The sequence below is a fragment of the Leucopleurus acutus genome (genome assembly GCF_964270905.1).
Source record: "Leucopleurus acutus genome assembly, chromosome: 15".
Classification (NCBI taxonomy): domain Eukaryota; kingdom Metazoa; phylum Chordata; class Mammalia; order Artiodactyla; family Delphinidae; genus Leucopleurus; species Leucopleurus acutus.
The window spans coordinates 58,662,739-58,681,460 of NC_139157.1; the positions used below are offsets into that span (position 1 = coordinate 58,662,739).

The following is an 18,722-nucleotide window of genomic DNA, read 5'->3' on the forward strand; positions in this document are numbered from 1 at the left end:
CTCGTTAAGGTAGAATTGTTTTCTTAGATTGGGGGTGGGCGAATTCTTTCTGCGAAGGGCTGGATAGCAAATATTTTGGGCCTTGCAGGCCATATGGTCTCTGTCATAACTATTCAGCCCTGCTGTTGTAGTGTGAAAACAGCTGTAAACAATACATAAATGAATGGGTGTGCCATGTTCCAATAAAACTTTATTTACAAAAACAACCAATGGGCTGAATTTGGCCCATGAGCAGTATTTTCTCAACTGCTCTAAATCACTGAGACTGTGGTCTCTCTAAAATCAGGTCATTTTATGTCTGGAAGTGAAGAGGTAGTTTCTCCTTTTTGCTTTAGCATCAATAGTAGTACTTTAATTCTGAATACTAATAGCATAGAGAAAGAAGATACTAAAGATATTCTAGGAGGAAATCGGTTAGCTGGATTTGGAGAGATTGCAAGCTGATCTATAGATGTGTGCTCTATACCTGGGTACTCCCACCGTCTCTGGCTTATCTTGAGCTCTGCTGGAGAAAGTCAGGAAACTGTTAACTTGTGCTTTCTCACCTCATTGCTACCAGTCAACCCTTTTATTTATCTCTATTTGACTCCTTGTTACATTCCTCACAGCATCCCTTCCAAGGTCATCCTTATCCCCTTATAGCTTGGTCTCAGCATTTGATCTCACATCTCTTATTTAGCAAAGATGTGTGATATTCAATCTGAATCTCTTATGTTCTATGTTAGTTCCTTTTTTAAGGTGGGAATGAAAAATGATAATTCTACTATTAAATGAATTTTTTTTATAAATTTGTTTATTTTTTAAATTTTATTTTTGGCTGCATACGGTATTTGTTTTTCTCTTTTTGGCTGCGTTTGGTCAGCGTTGCTGCGCTCGGGCCTTCCTTAGTTGCAGTGAGCGGGGGCTACTCTTCGTTGCAGTGCATGGGCTTCTCATTGCGGTGGCCTCTCCTGCTGAGGAGCATGGGCTCCAGGCATGCAGGCTCAGCAGTTGTGGCATGCAGGCTCAGCAGTTGTGGCGTGCAGGCTCAGTAGTTGTGGTGCACAGGCCCTGCCGCTCCGTGGCATGTGGGATCCTCCCGGACCAGGGCTCGAACCTGTGTCTCCTGCATTGGCAGGCGGACTCCCAACCACTGCACCACCAGGGAGGCCCTAAATGTATTTTTAATTCTCAATTTACTATGCAGACTGTATAAGTTATTGTAAAATATTTGCCTGAATAAGTATAATAGGCCATTAATTCCTCTTCTACGACTTGAAATGCATCTACCCTTACATAGGTGTTTTTTAGATACATAATTATGAGAATATTAATTCAAAAGTGATCATAATGTATAGTAAAGTTATGTAATTTTCAAGCATGTTTTTAAACCCTGAGTCATGATAAAGGTCACTTCTGAGAAAGTATGTGAATGGATGGAGGGATACACAAATAGAGTAGATAAGCAAAGAAGGCAAAATGTTAAGATTTGATAAATCTGAGTTGTGACTACATGGATGTTTATTGTCTTGGACTTTTGTACTTGTCGCATATTTGAGGTTCTTCATTGTAAGGAATTTAAAAATAAATGACCAAACAATTTCCATGAATCATGAATGAGGTATATGTATATGTATTTTTTTAATTTAAAATTTCTTATCCACAAGAGTATGTGGAATCTTCTCTAAAAATTCTCTACTATGTTCTGGATCTTGCTCTGGGAAAATCTTATAAAACAACTTTGTGATAAGATCTGGTACTTTAATAAAAACAAACCTAATGTCATTTTCCCATCAGTAAGTTAAAATAGCTAAGTATGGAGAATCTGAAACTTATTTTCATATACCTCTTCTGATGTCAACATTCTGAGAGCTACATGGCATTGTCTTATAAATGTTATAAGTTGTGTTGAAACTTAAGCATAAAATCAATATAAACTTTTTTTTTTTTGCTTAAATTTTAAAAAATGCACAACAGTGAAACAATTAGTCTTAAGTTTGGTACCAATCTAGGGCCTATTATAACTACTATTATTTTATTTTTGCCCTAAGTTTATTTTAAATGAAGTACTTTGTTACTTTATTTTCTCAATAAGAATCTGAATAAATGTTTTGTGTTGTCATTGGCACTTTCTTCAGTTCCTCCCCAACTGATAATTTTTTCACTTCTGAACACTTGGAATAGATTAAACAGAGGCTGTATAATATCATCTTAATTTTGTTAGATATGATTTATTTAGTTCAGATGTTTAGAAAGTTTGCCACATGTTTGTGTAGTATTTTTTTTTAATTTATAAAAGGAAAAACTAAAAATCTGAATGCTTTGCATTGCTCGTTTTTAAATTTTTCATGGCAGGCATGTCATCAAGTGAAATTTTGACTGTTCAGAGATATTTCAGGAACCATGATTATGTAGCAGTGTCGGACACCTTTGGGTTTCTTTAGTGGTGAGACCGTTTCCATTGCACAGGATGGATGGGCTGAAATGGCAGGAACGCGACTAGAAGGTGCACGTTTCAGTTAGCATGGTGCTAGTGACAGGTGCTCGATGGTTGTTGGGATCCTTGTCAACAAAGAGAATTCTTTGACATTAAAGTCACGGGCTCAGTCCTGATTTGGGGTGGCTATTGGCAGTTCCATCAGCCTGCAGCTGATCAGTGAATGTCAGAGCTGCCGCTGTTCTACAGTTGTCACCAACCCTTGGTGCTTTTTTTTTTTTTTTGGAGCGAGGGAGGGTTGGTTTAGCTTGTCTTGTTCAGTCTTCACCAGGCTTTCAAATTGCTTACGTTTGGAAAATGCACTGAGAGGTCATAGGGAATATAGGTGTCTTTAGGGCATGCAAAATCATATACAGAGTGAGGACTTACTACGTGGAGACAAGTAATGATTACCTTGACTCCAAGCCAATCAATGGTGTGAACACCTGGGGACTCATTAAATGGCATTTGTGGTGTTTGTAACCAAGGTTTTGAGCTCTATTTCAGGAAAAGCAGTGACAGCCTTTAATGTCTAATTGACCTCTTCTCTTTGTTTCACTTTCTTGTCCTTTCCTTATTTGCCTCTGATGTGGTTCCTGATGGCAGCAAACAGCCCTGCTCAGCGTTTTGAACTTCTGTTCAGAGCTTCAGCACCTCAGTTTGGGTAGTTGTGTCATGGTAAGTATTGGAAAATTCTTTATTCTCAATTGCTGCTTCTCTTTTTCTTCCCATGGGTGACTTTTATCCTGACCCTCCCCACACCCACCCACAGCTTTTCAGATTTATGGATAACTATGTGCAACCTGCTTTAAAACATTTTTCTTAAATGGGAGAATTTGTCTTTGACATTATTTATCTGTGAGAACAAGGAAAGGAGTATAGTGTGGTGCAAAGAGTGTGGTTCTGCCTCAAGCCAGATGTTATCTCAGACAAGCTATTTAGCTCTCTGGGCTTCTTTACAAAATAATATATCAATCATACCCAAATGCCAGTAGTCTGGTAAGTTTTTCACAAAGCTAATTTTAGTTTTTGAGTTCAGAGATTATTTTCTGGAAATGCTGATGATAGTAGATAGGTTTATTTTGTTTGTTTCACTGTCCTTACTGAGTAAGATGAAAAGATGGACACCAACCTATGTTGGAACTAATTTCTTTAAAACGTTACTGGTCTGTGAAATCCAAAAACGTAGGGACTGTTGGAATAAATAATCTTGAAACTCCTTTCAGATATAAAATTATAATTTATATGTCATTGGAAGAGTTCATGGGATGAATTAAATGTTTTTCAACTAAATTACATGGTTAATAAATAAGACTGACACTCAAGGGACAGTAGAACTCTGTGTGTGCGCGTGTGTGCGTACGTGTGAGCCTGTGTGCGTGTGTGCATGCATGCACACTCACAGGAAATGTATCTCCCAATATAACTGACTGTGGAGCGATCCATTCCTCTTTATCTTCTTACCTGCCCCCCCATACCCAAAGCAGATTCAGGAGATCCTAAACCATTCCAGTTTTGCATCCACTTATTAGGAAGACCTGAATAAGCAGGATGGTTGCAAGATCAGAGAAGTTTTTAGGCCTTATTAAACCCCATGTATGGGCTCAGGCCCATCCCGGTCTCTGGAAACAATCTGAGAGCCCACTAACTCAGCATTAGGTTTCCCTTCCGGTCAGCTTTTTACGTTAGTAAGGCATTTCATGGGCTTCTGTTGGGTCCTTCTAGTGGCTCTTCTAGATGGGCTCAGTGACACTCCATGGCACTTTCTGTGACAGCATACCAACCAGTTACTGTCACTTGGACTTTGCTTATTGTTAGCCTGCCTTCTTTAGATTGGTAAGGACCCTGCTTTGACTTTGGCCAGAGGTAATCTTATTCTGCCTGTTAATTACCTCCCATAACCTAGAGCAGCATTCTCTAGAAAAGCAGGCCTCTAATCAGACACTTTCGAGTTGGAATTATGTATGTTTATAGTTGGAGTTAGGTGTAGTTGAAGTCAGCATTTTCCTAAGTTGACCTATGGAACATTAGTCCTAAAAGATATTCAAGTTAAAAAGTTGTGTATTGTAGGGGGAAAGAAGGAGGAATAGGAATTCTGGGTCTAAATTAGGAAACGATGCTCCTATATCCTCCCCCTGGAGTTTTCAATGGTATGTCCTACAATAAAGAAACAGTTTGCCTTTGCTTAAACCAGTGTTTTCCAACTTTACCTGACTAATGAACCCATTTTTTCATGTTACATCTATTATTATGTAATATGGTATGGGAAATGCTACTTCAGATAAATAGGCCATTTTTAAATTAAAGTATGTAGTTTACCAGTATTGTTACAATTGATATTTATTTGCCAGGAAATGAAGTTTTAAGGACTTGACATTCGAAGTTCAGAAATACTGCTAATATTGCTGATACTGCTACTAACGTGATGATTGAAACATTTCATACTGTCACAGAAGTACTGTTCTTCACAGCAGGTCTGGGTTCACCAGGACAGTAACACAGACAGCTCTTGTTTGATACTTTAATACCATGTTTATTTCAGTTTCTTTCCTGTCAGCTGACCAAAAGGCAGGATGATTCATTTGATATTTTATTTTTGACTATCAAAATAATAGCAATCAGAATCATGGGTTTTGGAAAGTTTTTAATTTGCTTCTTCCTAAAGAAGTTAATTGGCTGCACTAATGATCAAAGCTACAGTTTTGTGTTGTTTGGGTGCACTCACTTAAGAAGATAGTTGTATTTACCCAAATCGATTTCTCGTGGTCTTCTGCATGATTGTTCCTGAAGAACCTTAGAAATCATCACCACTGTATCTAATCTATCAGCTCTTTGGTTCTGACTCAAAATATAGCCCCCAACCTGTCCACTTCTCCAATGCCACTGCTTCACCTTGATCCAAGACCCAGCATCTCTCCTCTGCGCTAGTGCAGGCCTCTTCACTGGGCTTCCTCCTCCATTCATACCCACCTTAGACCATCCTCCAGAGTCCGGAGGGGTTTTTGTTTTAATGTGGATCATGTTTGTTTCAAACCCTCCATTGATCTCCTTATAGTTAAAATAAAAATTCAAAGTCCTTCACGGCCTGATGGCCTGGCCCCTGCGTAGCTCTCTGGCTTCACAGCCTGCCCTCTCTCTCACTCCCCTTGGGCCGTGTACCCATCATATTTCTGTTCCTTGAATGAGCCACGCTCATTCCCGGAGATCCCGGCAGCCACCACTCCCTCCCTCAACCTCTGCCACTCTGATCACTCTCGTGTCACCCTGTTTTATTGTTTTACTTATCACTCTCTGAATTTATTTTGCTCATTTATTTGTCTGTATGTCTTTCCAAGAAATGTGAACACAGTCTTTTTTTTTTTTGATTCACTGTTGCTCCCAGCACATCGTAGATGAAAATATGAATAAACAAATGGACAAAAGGAAGTAATCATTGGAAATGTTTGCTGTTTCGTTTCCTTTTGACTTCTGATGATAATGCTGATACCTGATTATAACAAAATCAAATGAAACTCCTAAAAGAATCTGTTTAAAGAAACATTATTAAAACATTCAAAGCCCATGAACTGAAATGTTTAATTCTTGAATAGTAGAAGCTTATCCCACGATCATGAGGTAAATCATTGGACACCTCCAATAACTGACAGCAGCTAACTTATCACAATCTAAATTATTTTTCAGGTTGCATTTTCAGTCCCCAAATGCCTCATTTAACCCAAAACGAGTATCCTTATTAGTACCATCAGCATATTCACTTACTATTTTAGAGCCTAGCTAAGTGCATACCTTTATCAGGGAGATCTTACATATATCAAAGTAGCAACAGCTACTGTCAAAATGGGAGGCATACAAGGACAATACATAATCCTCAAATTCTTTAAGAGGGACTGAGGATTTCAGGCTGCTTTGGGATTTAATTCATTAACGTCCTCTGTCTGGAATTCTGTTAAATGGATTTTTAAGTAAGTGATTACTCTCGCTGTTTTACGAAACGGTGGCAGGTCTGTGAGATGAGTGGGCACATCTGTGTTAATGACAGTGTGGGTATGTTTGCACAGAAGCAAACAACGGGAGATGATTAAGAATGCTTTAACATGCTCAAAACGGTTTGTGTTTCTGAGCATAATATGGGAAAGATTGAAATTATTTGATTTCCAGATTGAAGACTATGACGTGATAGCTAGCATGATAGGAGCCAAGTGTAAAAAACTCCAGACTCTGGATCTGTGGAGATGTAAGAACATTACTGAGAACGGGATAGCAGAGCTGGCTTCTGGGTGTCCACTTCTGGAGGAACTTGACCTCGGATGGTGCCCTACTCTGCAGAGCAGCACCGGCTGCTTTGCCAAACTGGCACGCCAGCTTCCAAACTTGCAGAAACTCTTTCTAACAGCTAACAGGTCTGTGTGTGACACAGACATTGAAGAACTAGCATGTAATTGTACCAGATTACGCCAACTGGACATACTAGGTAAGGATACAATCTATAAATTTCTTTTAAAGCCTTGACATAAAAACTAACCTCAGACTTTTTATAGGGAGAAAAAAAGTTCTTGGATACAATAAAAATGTTGTCCTGATAATTATAACTGTACTTAAGTAAGAGTGAGGGCAGTAACAGAATTTTATAGTTGAACCTATCAGAAAGCTCTAAATAACCATAATTCTTGGTCTAGTAAGAAAAGTGAGAATTTGTGTGAGCTGTGTTCTCTATTATTATTGACAGATAAGAAGTTAATCCGTTTGTTTAATGAATTCAAGACACACACACACACATATGGCTTCTTGATGTTAAATTCTTGATTAAGGAATCTTGTGAAATTTCCATCCCTGATGAGTCTAGTTTTTAGGAATAGTTCTACCCTAAGGCAGAGCTATTGAAAATCCTTCCCAGTGCTGGGATTCCTTGTGTCTTTTTTGCAATTTACAGCCAGAAACCCTGTGATATTTTGTTACTTCTGACACTGGCCAGAAGTGCTAGCAATGCCACGGTTATAATTGCCCACACAGTGGTGAACCCAAATAGCACTTGCACTGTGTTGCTAGTAATCTATTAATACTAACAGATTAGTCCTTGAAGTGCTAATTATATCCTTTACTGTTTATTCAACATTCAACCAAAGGGAAACCTGAAGATTTTTCAACACTTATGTTTCTGGTTTCAGTTAAAATCTCTCCACAGTCCAGGCTTATGGTACATTTGTAGATGTTGCTTATATAGTTGCATGTTACTTATTCAAGTTCCTTGTAGGCAGAAATTCTTGCTTAAAAATTTAGGAAGGGGAAATTAGGCATATGGGATTAACAGATACAAACTACTGTATATAAAATAGATAAGCAACAAGGATATATACACTGGAATTATATCAAGTGTCTTATAATAACCTATAATGGAATATAATCTGCAAAAATTACTGAATCACTGTGCTGTACACCTGAAACTAACACAATATTGTAAGTCAACTGTACTTCAATAAAAACAAATAAAATTTTAAAAATCAATAAAAACAGTTGACTGAAAAAAAAACCTTAGGGAGAAATTCTTGCCTATTATATGTACACTTTAGGCTAGATACTTCATCTGTGTTATATTCTCCTTAATCTTCATCGCTCAGGAAGCTGGGTATCATTGTCTTTTCATAGATGAGGATACTGGAGCCAGCAGTTAATATGTGGCAGAGCAAGGGTTCACGTACAAGGGTTTTGTCTCCACAGTACTGTCTTTTCAAAACACCACACCACTTACCTTGCTTGTTTCTTTGCCTGCCTATCTACCTTCCCGCTTGAATTAGCCTAGACTTTTTTTTAATAAGGTAATTATTTTGAAACATTCAAGAAAAAGTCATGAATTCACAGGGACAATGAGGAAAGGCAGTCAAGGGCCTTTTAAAATGATCACTAATTGCGTCAGGCTTCACTTCAGAGGATGGTGCCATTGTTGTTTAAAATCTAGTTTACAATTCTCCCTCCAAAAACCCTCAAATAAACCCCAAAACATACACTTGAGATGGAGAGTAGCCAGTATCTGAAAGAGATGCTACCAAAGAAGTCGGTAACACTGATCCCAAAACAAAAGCACAGTTGTGATGAGCAGTGGGTTCCGTTGTCAGGTGGCCTAAGTTTGGTCTATAAATGTATGAACTACTTGACAGAGACATAAAAGAAAAGCAGGTACGAAGTACAGAGACTTCTTTTTGAAGACATTTGTGACTTTCATGAGCGTAAGAGCAAGGCAGTATCATTATTTATTATGTCAAATCTAATTACCGATGCAAGATGACTGTCATGCGAATATATTGGAACATCTTATTTCAAATATAAAGAGCACAATAAAAAGTAATATCACTAGTAGTCAATAATTAATATTGTTAACAACAACATGACTATGTGCTTTATACTGTTCTGAGCATATATTAACTGATTTAATCATCACAACAACCTTATGAGGTAGATATTATTATTAGCCACAGAGGAGGAAACGGGTGGAAATAGGTTAAGTGATTTGCCCAGGGCTCATAACTAGTAAGGAATCAGGACTTGAACCAGAGTCTATGCTTCTAACCACTGTGCTATATTTTCTTTACTTTTATTGTTGTTTTTTGGTCTCCTTTCATCGTTTAGTGTTAGAATCCTTATTTTTTTTTTTTAAAAAAAGGATTCTTAGTTAAACCATGCTGATATTCATTATTTTATTTGTCATTTTGTGATTAGCACACATGAATGTTAAGTGGCAAATCTTAGTCATACTAAACGTACTTACCGATCAGTACAAAGCCGAATAAGACACAGTCCCTGTCTTCAGGAGTTGAAAACCTAGCAAGAAGGAATAAAACAAGCATATAAATAACTGTAATGCAAGCCAGAAGCAAGTCCACTTTGATGGGGCTCAAAGAAAAGAGAGTATATATATGATCAGAGAAATAAGGAAAAGCCTAATTTAAAAGGCTAATAGATATTTGAAAGGTATCCTTAAAAAGTAAGCAGGAAATTGGGGGAGAAGGGCATTTTAGGCAGCATGAATAGCATGAAACGAAAGCAAAGGTGTTAAAAGTACAGAATATCTTGAGAGAATAGGCAGTCTAATTTGATCTAGAATGTTGGTATAATGGAGGGTATCCTGGAGAGTTTTGAGCACCAGGATGAGAAGTATGCACAAAATTAAACAAGGAAGAGGTTTTACTGGGTTTTAATTAGGGATATGAGTGATATTATTTAGAGCTGTGTTTTAGGAATACTTATCTGGAAATGAGTAGTAGGTGAATTGGAGAAGGAAGAAGTCAAAATCAAAGAGATTAGCTTCAATAATCCATCTCACGAGGGTCTATACCAGGGTGATGGCATCGGAGAGTTAACCACCATTCCTTCATTTTTTCATTCATTACACACTTATTGAGCATACACTATGTTTGGCATTATTTTAAACACTGGAGATATTCAGTGCCCTGAAGGAGCAAGCTGACTGAAAACAAAATTGTGTCCTAAGTGGATAACAAAACAACAGCACAAAGTACCCTGGAAACATAGGACAGGTGACCCTAGCCCGGTTAAATGTTCAATCTCTGACTTCCTTCCCTGGCATTCTCTTAGGCCTTAGGAACTCCTAATTTATCAGGAAACTCAGATTCTAATGACCAAGACTGGCAAACAGAAAAAAGTCACAGCCCTAGGTGAAAATCTCCACAGAGCCAAATGGCTTAGGTGAGGTTCTCTGATCTTATATAACAGAAACCCCCTCAAGATAACTTAAGCATACGAAAAAGGCGATTATGATGAAGATACAGGTGTCCATCTCAGATCCCATGGGTAGAAACTGGGTATGGTCAGACCTCAGGAGAGACTGGAAAACCATCAAAAGGCGAGGAAGCTTTCTTCTCTTTTTCGTCCCTTCTCCTGTCCTGCATACTCAGGCCCCTGTCCCTAAGCCACACCCTCTGCCGCTGTGCACTTACAGAGGCGTTTGTGTCTGCTTCTCCCTTTGGTTTTGCTTTGTTCTTTTCTTGTCATGCTGGCCATCTCTGTTCCTCTGGGCACACATGGCTACATATAGCAGCCCTGACCCAGTTTTCCATGTCTTTAGTTCAAGAGATCAAATGGGCACTGGAGGCTTTACTGAATCCCAATTCTAAATTCCCAGGAGAATCTGCATTGGTTTATCATGGGGCCAATCGCAGCCAGGGTAGCAGTATAGTTACAGCTTCTGGTAGAAGTATAGTTACTTCTCCCTTCTCATGGCGGGGAGGGGCGAAGAAAGGATTTCTCAGAGAAAAAGGCATAGACTAGTGTTTCAGAACATTTAATCCCCATCCCAGGTATATATGTGTAATACGATTGGGATGATTTTTTTTTCTCCTTAGAAAAGCTATAGTTACAACAGATGACATCTTAGAGCCTAGTGATATTTGGTACTTACTGAGTGCCTGCCGTGCATCAGGTGCTTTACATAATTTATATGATTTATAACCCATCCGAATATCTCATAATCACTTCAGATTTAACATGGGCTAAATAGTACTCATCATCCATCATTTGTCTTCCAGTAATGACATTTTATACCTACCACTTACTGTAGAACTTATCAAATTGTGTTGTAGTTATTTGCTTTCAACTCTAGTCAATGAGTTCCTTAAGGCAGACACGTGTCTTACTCATCTTTGTAACTCCAGTGCCTGAAACAGAAGTTTCTACAGGGTAGTTGCTCAGTAATTGCACTGCATGGAATTAGAGGTTGAATCATTAAGTATTGCTGTCTGATTTGACCCATGGGTTCAGGAAAATGAGATGTGCAAACAGTTTTGAACTGGGGTGAACAGAAATAGGAAAGTCTGGAGGAGCTGATTGGAAAGGGTAGGAGGTAGGAATGAAGATAAGAATGGGTAGAGATTGACAAAATTCAGGTCCTAGATACCAATTTGGCTGGGAATTTTTTTTTTTAACAGGACTATTTCAATATGAAGTCTTGTTTTAAGAAATGTTTTTAATTTGTAAAAGTCTATTTTAAGTATTTTAAATAATAAAAAGGGACTTCTATCAGGATATTATATGTGTTATATAATATTTTGTTTGGTTTTTTTTAAACAGGAACAAGAATGGTAAGTCCAGCATCTTTAAGAAAACTCCTGGAATCTTGTAAAGATCTTTCCTTACTTGATGTGTCCTTCTGTTCACAGATTGATAATAGAGCTGTGCTAGAACTCAATGTGAGCTTTCCAAAAGTGTTTATAAAAAAGAGCTTTACTCAGTGACTTCATATATGTCTTATAATAAAATTAATGTGCTTTTGTAGGGTTTTGTTTTGGGGTTGGTTTTGTTTAGTTTTTATAATGGTGGGAATATCTTAAGACATTTGTGGATTTTAAAGAAAAATATGGAAATGTCCATTAAATCATTAAATCAGTGATGTAAACAAATGTTTTCACAAAATATTGTAAGCACTTTCCTTCAAGAATATGTGAGTGGCTCATATTATTTTTGTCTTATGTTAATCAGTGATATTGTGCTTTAGTCAATAACTAGATGTTTAATAAAAGAGTAATATGGAAATATTTTAACTTATTTTGAAAGGAGCACTTTGAACAATAAAATATCATGATATTTATGCAAGAATAAAGTTAATTTTTCACACTTCCATGTAAAGATGCCTTATTAATTATAAGCCTTATGACCTGGCCAGTATTTCTTTTGGTATGTACAAAATTGTCAGAGTTGGTTGGAGAAAGAATCTTACTTCTTATCTGTTAAGATTATTTTTTACGTGATACACTAATTCTTCAACTTGAAAGTTTTCAGTTTTTCCAGTTTTCTTCTGATATATTTATCTATTTTACTACTGGATAATAACAGTAGTAAAATATGGGCATAATCAAGAACAAGAGGTAAACTATTAAATGAAATAGTTTTCTAGCTGTTCAGCAGATGCCTTAAAAATTTGCCAGAGGGAAAGGTTTAAGACTTCTGAATTATATGTGGATTTTATTTTATTTTATTTTCTCTGCCCCAGCACCTTAAATAATTAGAAATCAGGGACAGTGGAGAAAACAAAGCAAACAAACACTGTTTTGTCAAATAGTAAATTGATTTAGTTCTGCTGCTAAGAAAGTAGACAGAAAATATTTTGTGGAATGAAAAGGCAGGGCTGTTTTGAATAGCAAACTAATACTAAATATATAGTGTAATAAAATTTATTTTCCCACACAGGGCAAAATGTTAATTTCCAATATCCACACATCCTAGAGTGATCCCGTAGAACTCTGCTGTCCAATACAGCAGCCACTAGCCACATGTGGCTATTTTATTTAATTTTAGTTAAATTTAATTAAAAATTCCATCCCTCAGTTGTACTAGCCACATTTCAAGTACTCGGTAGTTACCTGAAGCTAGTGGTTATCATATTGGACAGCACTAGTCTAGAATTTCTTGCTATAAGGTGTAGTCATTTAAGAAAAAGCATATTTAGGTTAAAAATTAGCACAGTTAATATATATCTCTAGGAAATTTTTGAGGATACTCTCAATAGTACATATATGAAAGCATTTTACCCCCAAAGTAAAGCTAGTGGATTTATACATACGGAAAGTAGTAGGCATTCAGTAAATACTGAATGAATAAGAATATATTATTGAATTAAGCCATATGTCAAATTTTAAAATTATAAGTGTTATAAATTACTAGTAGTACTGTGTTTATTCTTTTATAGAATATAAAGGATGTAATACGTGACATTTAAAATATTAAAATAGTAATCCAGTCTCCTCCACGTAAGAAACCATTGTATGAGAGCTGCTGTCTTGTTGGTATGCCCCACGATGTCTTCTATTTGATGGCAGAAGCAAAGGGCAGTTGGAAAAGGGCTTGGTTATCCTCTATTATTAGCTTCATGCATTTGGATTTTCTTTTCACCCAGGAATGTATGTAAACATCTTAAATGTTTTATTCAGTGGACGTTTTAGGAGGATGAGATTTATAATTGGACTACCAACTGGGGAGAGCAGTGCTTTTGTCTTAAGCTAACAGCTGCCATTGAGTTAATGCTTACTTTGTGCCGGGCACTCTTTCCTGTGTTTTGCATTACTAACTCACTTAGTCCTCTTAACAACCCTGTAAAATAGATACCATTGCTTACTCCCATTTACAGGTGAGGCAGAGAAAGATTGAAGAACTTACTCATGATCCCATAGCTGTTAATGGCAGAGCCAGCAGCATACAGACTCAAGCCATCCAGCTGTAGAGACAGTTCATTCAGTCCATGCTTTTAAAAGTGTCCAGGTAGTATCTGGTTCTAGAGCAGAGGTCAGCAAAAAATTTTCTGTATAGGGCCAGATAGTAAATATTTTAGGCTTTGTGGGCTAAGAGGCAAAATGGAAATTACTATGTAAGTACCTATGTAACTAAAGAGAAAATGAATTTCCACAACATTTTTATTGACAGAATTCAAAACATAAGAATAATTGAGAACAGTTTTTTGTATTACAGTTCTACTAAGAAGAAGAAAGAAATACTTTGGGGGAGGATATTTCACTCAATTGGGATTCAATGTTAATAGTTCTTGTCATCAAAATTGATTGTACATATTCATCTGTTAATGTTGATCTATAGTAAGATTTTACATATTTTGTTTTTGGAAATATCTTTTCATACAGATAAGTATTGCCAGATACTTACATTAATCCACGAGAAGATGATTTTCATGGAGCATATTTATCACTTGGAAGGCATTGAAAGAATTCCATTAGGTCCTTTCTTCTCTTGATATTTTTCTTTTAGAATGTTATTACATTGCAGATTACTCACTTCCCGACTCACTTCCTGGTTGAAGGTTAGGTGGAAGCTCCTCAGTTGCATAATTGAATGGATTTTGACACTTGCATTGAGGTCCCGGACATATCCTTTGAGCTCAGAAAGTATATCTGCTGCCAGTTCATGTGAGAATAGAGCTCCTGCCGCTTATCTTACCTTTGATAGCACAGGAAGTATATAGAGCAGCTTGACATGACTTCATGATTCAAACACTGTTAGTTGTCATCAAAATTACTTTACTGTAGTCTGTTTCACATCTAAGCACTGTTTTGCTGGCTTCACCTCCAGAGCTTCTGATTCAGTAGAATTTGCATTTCTAATGATAGTCAGGTGATGCTCGTGCTGCTGGTCTGAGGGCCACCCTTTGAGAAGCACCACTCTACAGTTCTCCTTGAGTCGGAAGCTTTTCTCTGAATCCCAGTGAATCCCACCTACAGTGGGAGTAGCTATTCTCACTGTTGCGCACTGTTTCAGTTTTTGGTTGCATTCATTACAAAACATTATCAAGGCTGCAACAGAAGCTAAATTACAAAGCCATTCAGTACTCTGTAATATCGGTTGAGTGCATTTCTTCTGGTTCCGAAAAATCTCAGTATCAGCTCTGATCTCAAAAACTCAACAGTAAAACTACCACTGCTCAGCCAACAGACTGTTGGGTGGGAGGGTATTCAGCTTCTACATCTGATGAAAAAATAACAGCTGATGAAGTTCACCATTGACACTGCTAGTTCAGTAACATAAGATTGAGTCATACATATTCCACAGAGTACCTGCAGATGAATAATACAGTATATAACCATAGGTTTTAAACATTGCATTTTCACAAACTTTGTAAATTTGACCAACTAAGCCCTTGTTTACCCCACACATATTTTTACCACCACAAGTTGTAACACATCTTAGCAGATTCTACTTCAGGTTATACTGAGCTCATGTTTTCTTAACTTCTTAGAAAATATTCTTGTCCGTAATTGTCCTATGCAGACGACTCATAGAAGCCAACTCTTCAGTCCCTTCAACCTTGGCATTGACTCATCAAATAAATCATAATGACTAAGCAGTATCAATAACACCTTTTGACACATCAAGAGCCAAGGAGAACAACTCAGAATCATTTGCCTTGGTTTTTTATTGACTAATGATGTTGTTCTCAATGTTCTCAATTCTTTGAGCAACTGTTCTTGCCAAAAGGCTAATTTAATAGTCTTAAGCAAGTTTACTTTGGACACATTTCTTTAGCTGATGAATCAAAAACAATTTAATTAACTCACCATTGGTAAATGGCTTTCCTTGCTTGGCTAACAAATGAGCCACTCAGAAACTTACCTTGGCTGTAGCTTTATTTTCATTTTTTAATTTTTGTAAAGAAATTCTGCTGTGATGAGATACCTTGTTTTAATTTTCTAACTTTTCTGGCCACTACATTCCTATGAGTTGAAAATATTGTGGTGAGTGCTTAGTGTGGTAATTCCACCGTGTATAATATTCTTTCAGAGCAGCTACAGGGTCTTTGCATTTTAGACACAATGCTTTGCCATCTAATTCGATAACAAAATAATCCATACTCCTCCGTGCCTTAAACACATGACACTTGAAGTCTACTTTTTTGTTGTTCCGACATTATCGGTATGCACTGGTAATAAAAAAATTTGAAATACTGTGGAATGACAGTATGTGCGGCATTCAAAATGTTGGTAGTAATAACTATCACTACAGTTTGTAATGTGCTGAGCAGTAGTGCAAAATTATGAGAGCACTGCATAGGTCTCTGCTGCTACAGCTCAACTCTGCCATTGTAATGTGGAAGGCACCATAGACAAGTAAGTGAATACATGTCGCCACGTTCCCATAAAACTCTATTTCTGGACACTGAAAGTTGAATTTCATGTAATTTTCATGTGTCACAAAATATTCTTTTGATTTATTTATTATTAGCCATTAGAAAATGTGAAAACCATTTTTAAGTTGCAGTCTGGATTTGGCTTGTGGACCGAATGTGCGACCTCTGAGGAGATTCTCAAATCAGTTAGTTAACCCAGGTTTGCCCATTCCTAATTTTATAAACCACATTCAAACCTGTCCTCAGCTTATAATCTTTCTCATTTTACCATTTGGATTTTAAAATTAAGGACAGTATTTTACTGACTCAGAGAAAACAAAACTTTTTTACCATAACAAGAATTTCGGATTTTTTTCTTTTTTATTGAGGTATATTTGACAATTTAGAATTGTATATATTTAAGGTATACAGTTATTCAATTGATAATTCGATATACATTGTGAAAAAAAAATCACATCCAAGCTAATTAACCTATCTGTCTATTCAGATAGTTAACACATTTTTTTGGTGGTGACATTAAGATCTACCCTCTTAGCACATTTCAAGTAAAAAGTATTGTTAACTCTAGTCACATTGTTGTACAATAGATCACCAGAACTTATTCATCAGCATAACTGAAACTTGGTACCTTTTGACCAGCCTCTCCCCATTTCTCCCTCCCAAGTCCCTGGTAACCACCATTATACTCTCTGCTTCTATGAATTTGACAATTTTAGATTCCACATATAAGTGAAATCATGTAGTATTTTTTTTATCTGAAAAAAAATTTATTGATGTATCTCTGGAAGTGAATCAAGTGGATGTACAGCAGCAAGAAACAGCATTGAAAATCAGCTATACACCATTATAAAGTAAATTATAAAAAAGAAATACAAAGACAGTGAGAAATACTTACAAATTACGTTCAGGGGCTGTGATGCAATGTGGACTGACCGCACTAGACCCACAGCTGCATGAGACCTAAGACTGGACACTCGTGGGGCTGAGAGAATTGGTGAGGATGGGTCAGCAAATGCAGCCCCTTTAGGGTAATACTTCCTGGCCCCCAATTCCATGGATCCCAAAACTCCAGGTGCAGGGGAACCTTCCTACAGCTGAAACATGCATGGGACACAAAGAGGATGGTACATCGTCTGATCGGGAAGAGTTTGGAAAAGGCCCTTCATCCCCTCATCTCCTGGTGCTCGGGTTCTCCCCACTGGCCTCTTTCCTAACAATCTCCTCACTTGGGGAATCCGCACCTTCAACATCCTGTTTCAAACAGTTTGCAATTTGTCTGGAGGATGAAGGGGAAAGGGGGGAACCAATCAAAGACAAGCCCTAGGTGTTTGGACAGGCATCATGTAGTATTTTTCTTTCTGTCTGGTTTATTTCACTTAGCACAATGTCCTCCAGGTTCATCCATGTTGTCTGCAAATTGCAGGATTTCCTTTTTTTTTTAAGGAAGAATAATATTCCATTTTATACATATCCCCCCCACCAACACACAAACACCATATTTCCTTCATCCATTCATCTATTGACAGACATCTAGGTTGTTTCCATCTTGGCTATTGTGAATCTGTGAATAATGATGAAATGAATGTAGGGGTGCACCCTACAGATCCTGGTTTCACTTCCTTTGGATGTATACCCAGAAATGGGACTGCTGCATCGTATGGTAAGTTCTATGTTTAATTTTTTGAGGAACTTCCATACTGCTTTTCATAAAGGCCATACCAATTTATATTTCTACCAACAGTGTACAAGGGTTCCCTTAATAAGAGAGAATATATAGACTATCCATTAAAATTTGAAGCCAGATGACCCGTTGTTACTAGCATTGTCAATTGACTTTTAAATTTTTTATAATTATCTTAGAGTTTTGGTAAGACAAATTATCTTCCCAGTGGCTCATAATAGATAAAAGGTATGTTCCTGACTCTGGGAGCATAATTAAAGGATCCTCTCAATTTAAATGGCTCTGAAATAAGACCCTAAAAATAGACAACATGTAGCAAAACCTTTAGACAGTTAATATTCTTCCTCTCCTTCGGAGTGATTAATTTTGAACCAACATGTAGCAAAGAAAAACACTTCTTTTCAGAAATATTTCTATTTTTTGGTGTTTCCTAGGAATTAGAGACTGAAAACTCATATTTGCTAGTGTAATAATACTAACCAAGGAGAGTCAATAAAAAATACATTTGGGGGCTTCCCTGGTGGCGCAGTGGTTGAGAGTCCGCCTGCCAATGCAGGGGACACGGATTCATGCCCCGGTCCGGAAATATCCCACATGCCGCGGAGCGGCTGGGTCCGTGAGCCATGGCCGCTGAGCCTGCGCGTCCGGAGCCTGTGCTCCGCAACGGGAGAGGCCACAACAGTGAGAGGCTCGCGTACCGCAAAAAAAAACACAAAAAAACAAAAAAAAACATTTGGTTACCATATATATTATTAATGAATGTTTGGCTTTTCATTTTTTACTTTAAGGTATAAAAGGATGTCTATTACTAACAGAGTAATTTTCATTTTCAAAGCCATTTATCACACGTTTATTGGTGTTGCATGTTAGTTTCCCCCCATTTAGCACATTTAATATTGCTACTTCAGAACTTTTTTTAGCCACTCCAAAAATTTTGTCAATGACCCTTAACA

The 18,722-nt window shown here is 37.3% G+C and overlaps 1 protein-coding gene across 2 annotated transcripts in view; it reads left to right on the forward strand.

The window, feature by feature from the left end:
* The window catches only part of FBXL4 (F-box and leucine rich repeat protein 4), a 67,586-nt gene extending 55,536 nt beyond the window's left edge, over window positions 1–12,050 (forward strand). For both annotated transcript variants that reach the window (XM_082856090.1, XM_082856091.1), the window contains 3 exons: window positions 3,062–3,133; window positions 6,614–6,926; window positions 11,534–12,050. In XM_082856090.1, the coding sequence (XP_082712216.1) occupies window positions 3,062–3,133; window positions 6,614–6,926; window positions 11,534–11,697 (549 nt within the window). In that variant the 3' untranslated portion in view covers window positions 11,698–12,050. The remainder of the gene's footprint in view (window positions 1–3,061; window positions 3,134–6,613; window positions 6,927–11,533) is intronic.
* Window positions 12,051–18,722: the final 6,672 nt, after the last annotated feature.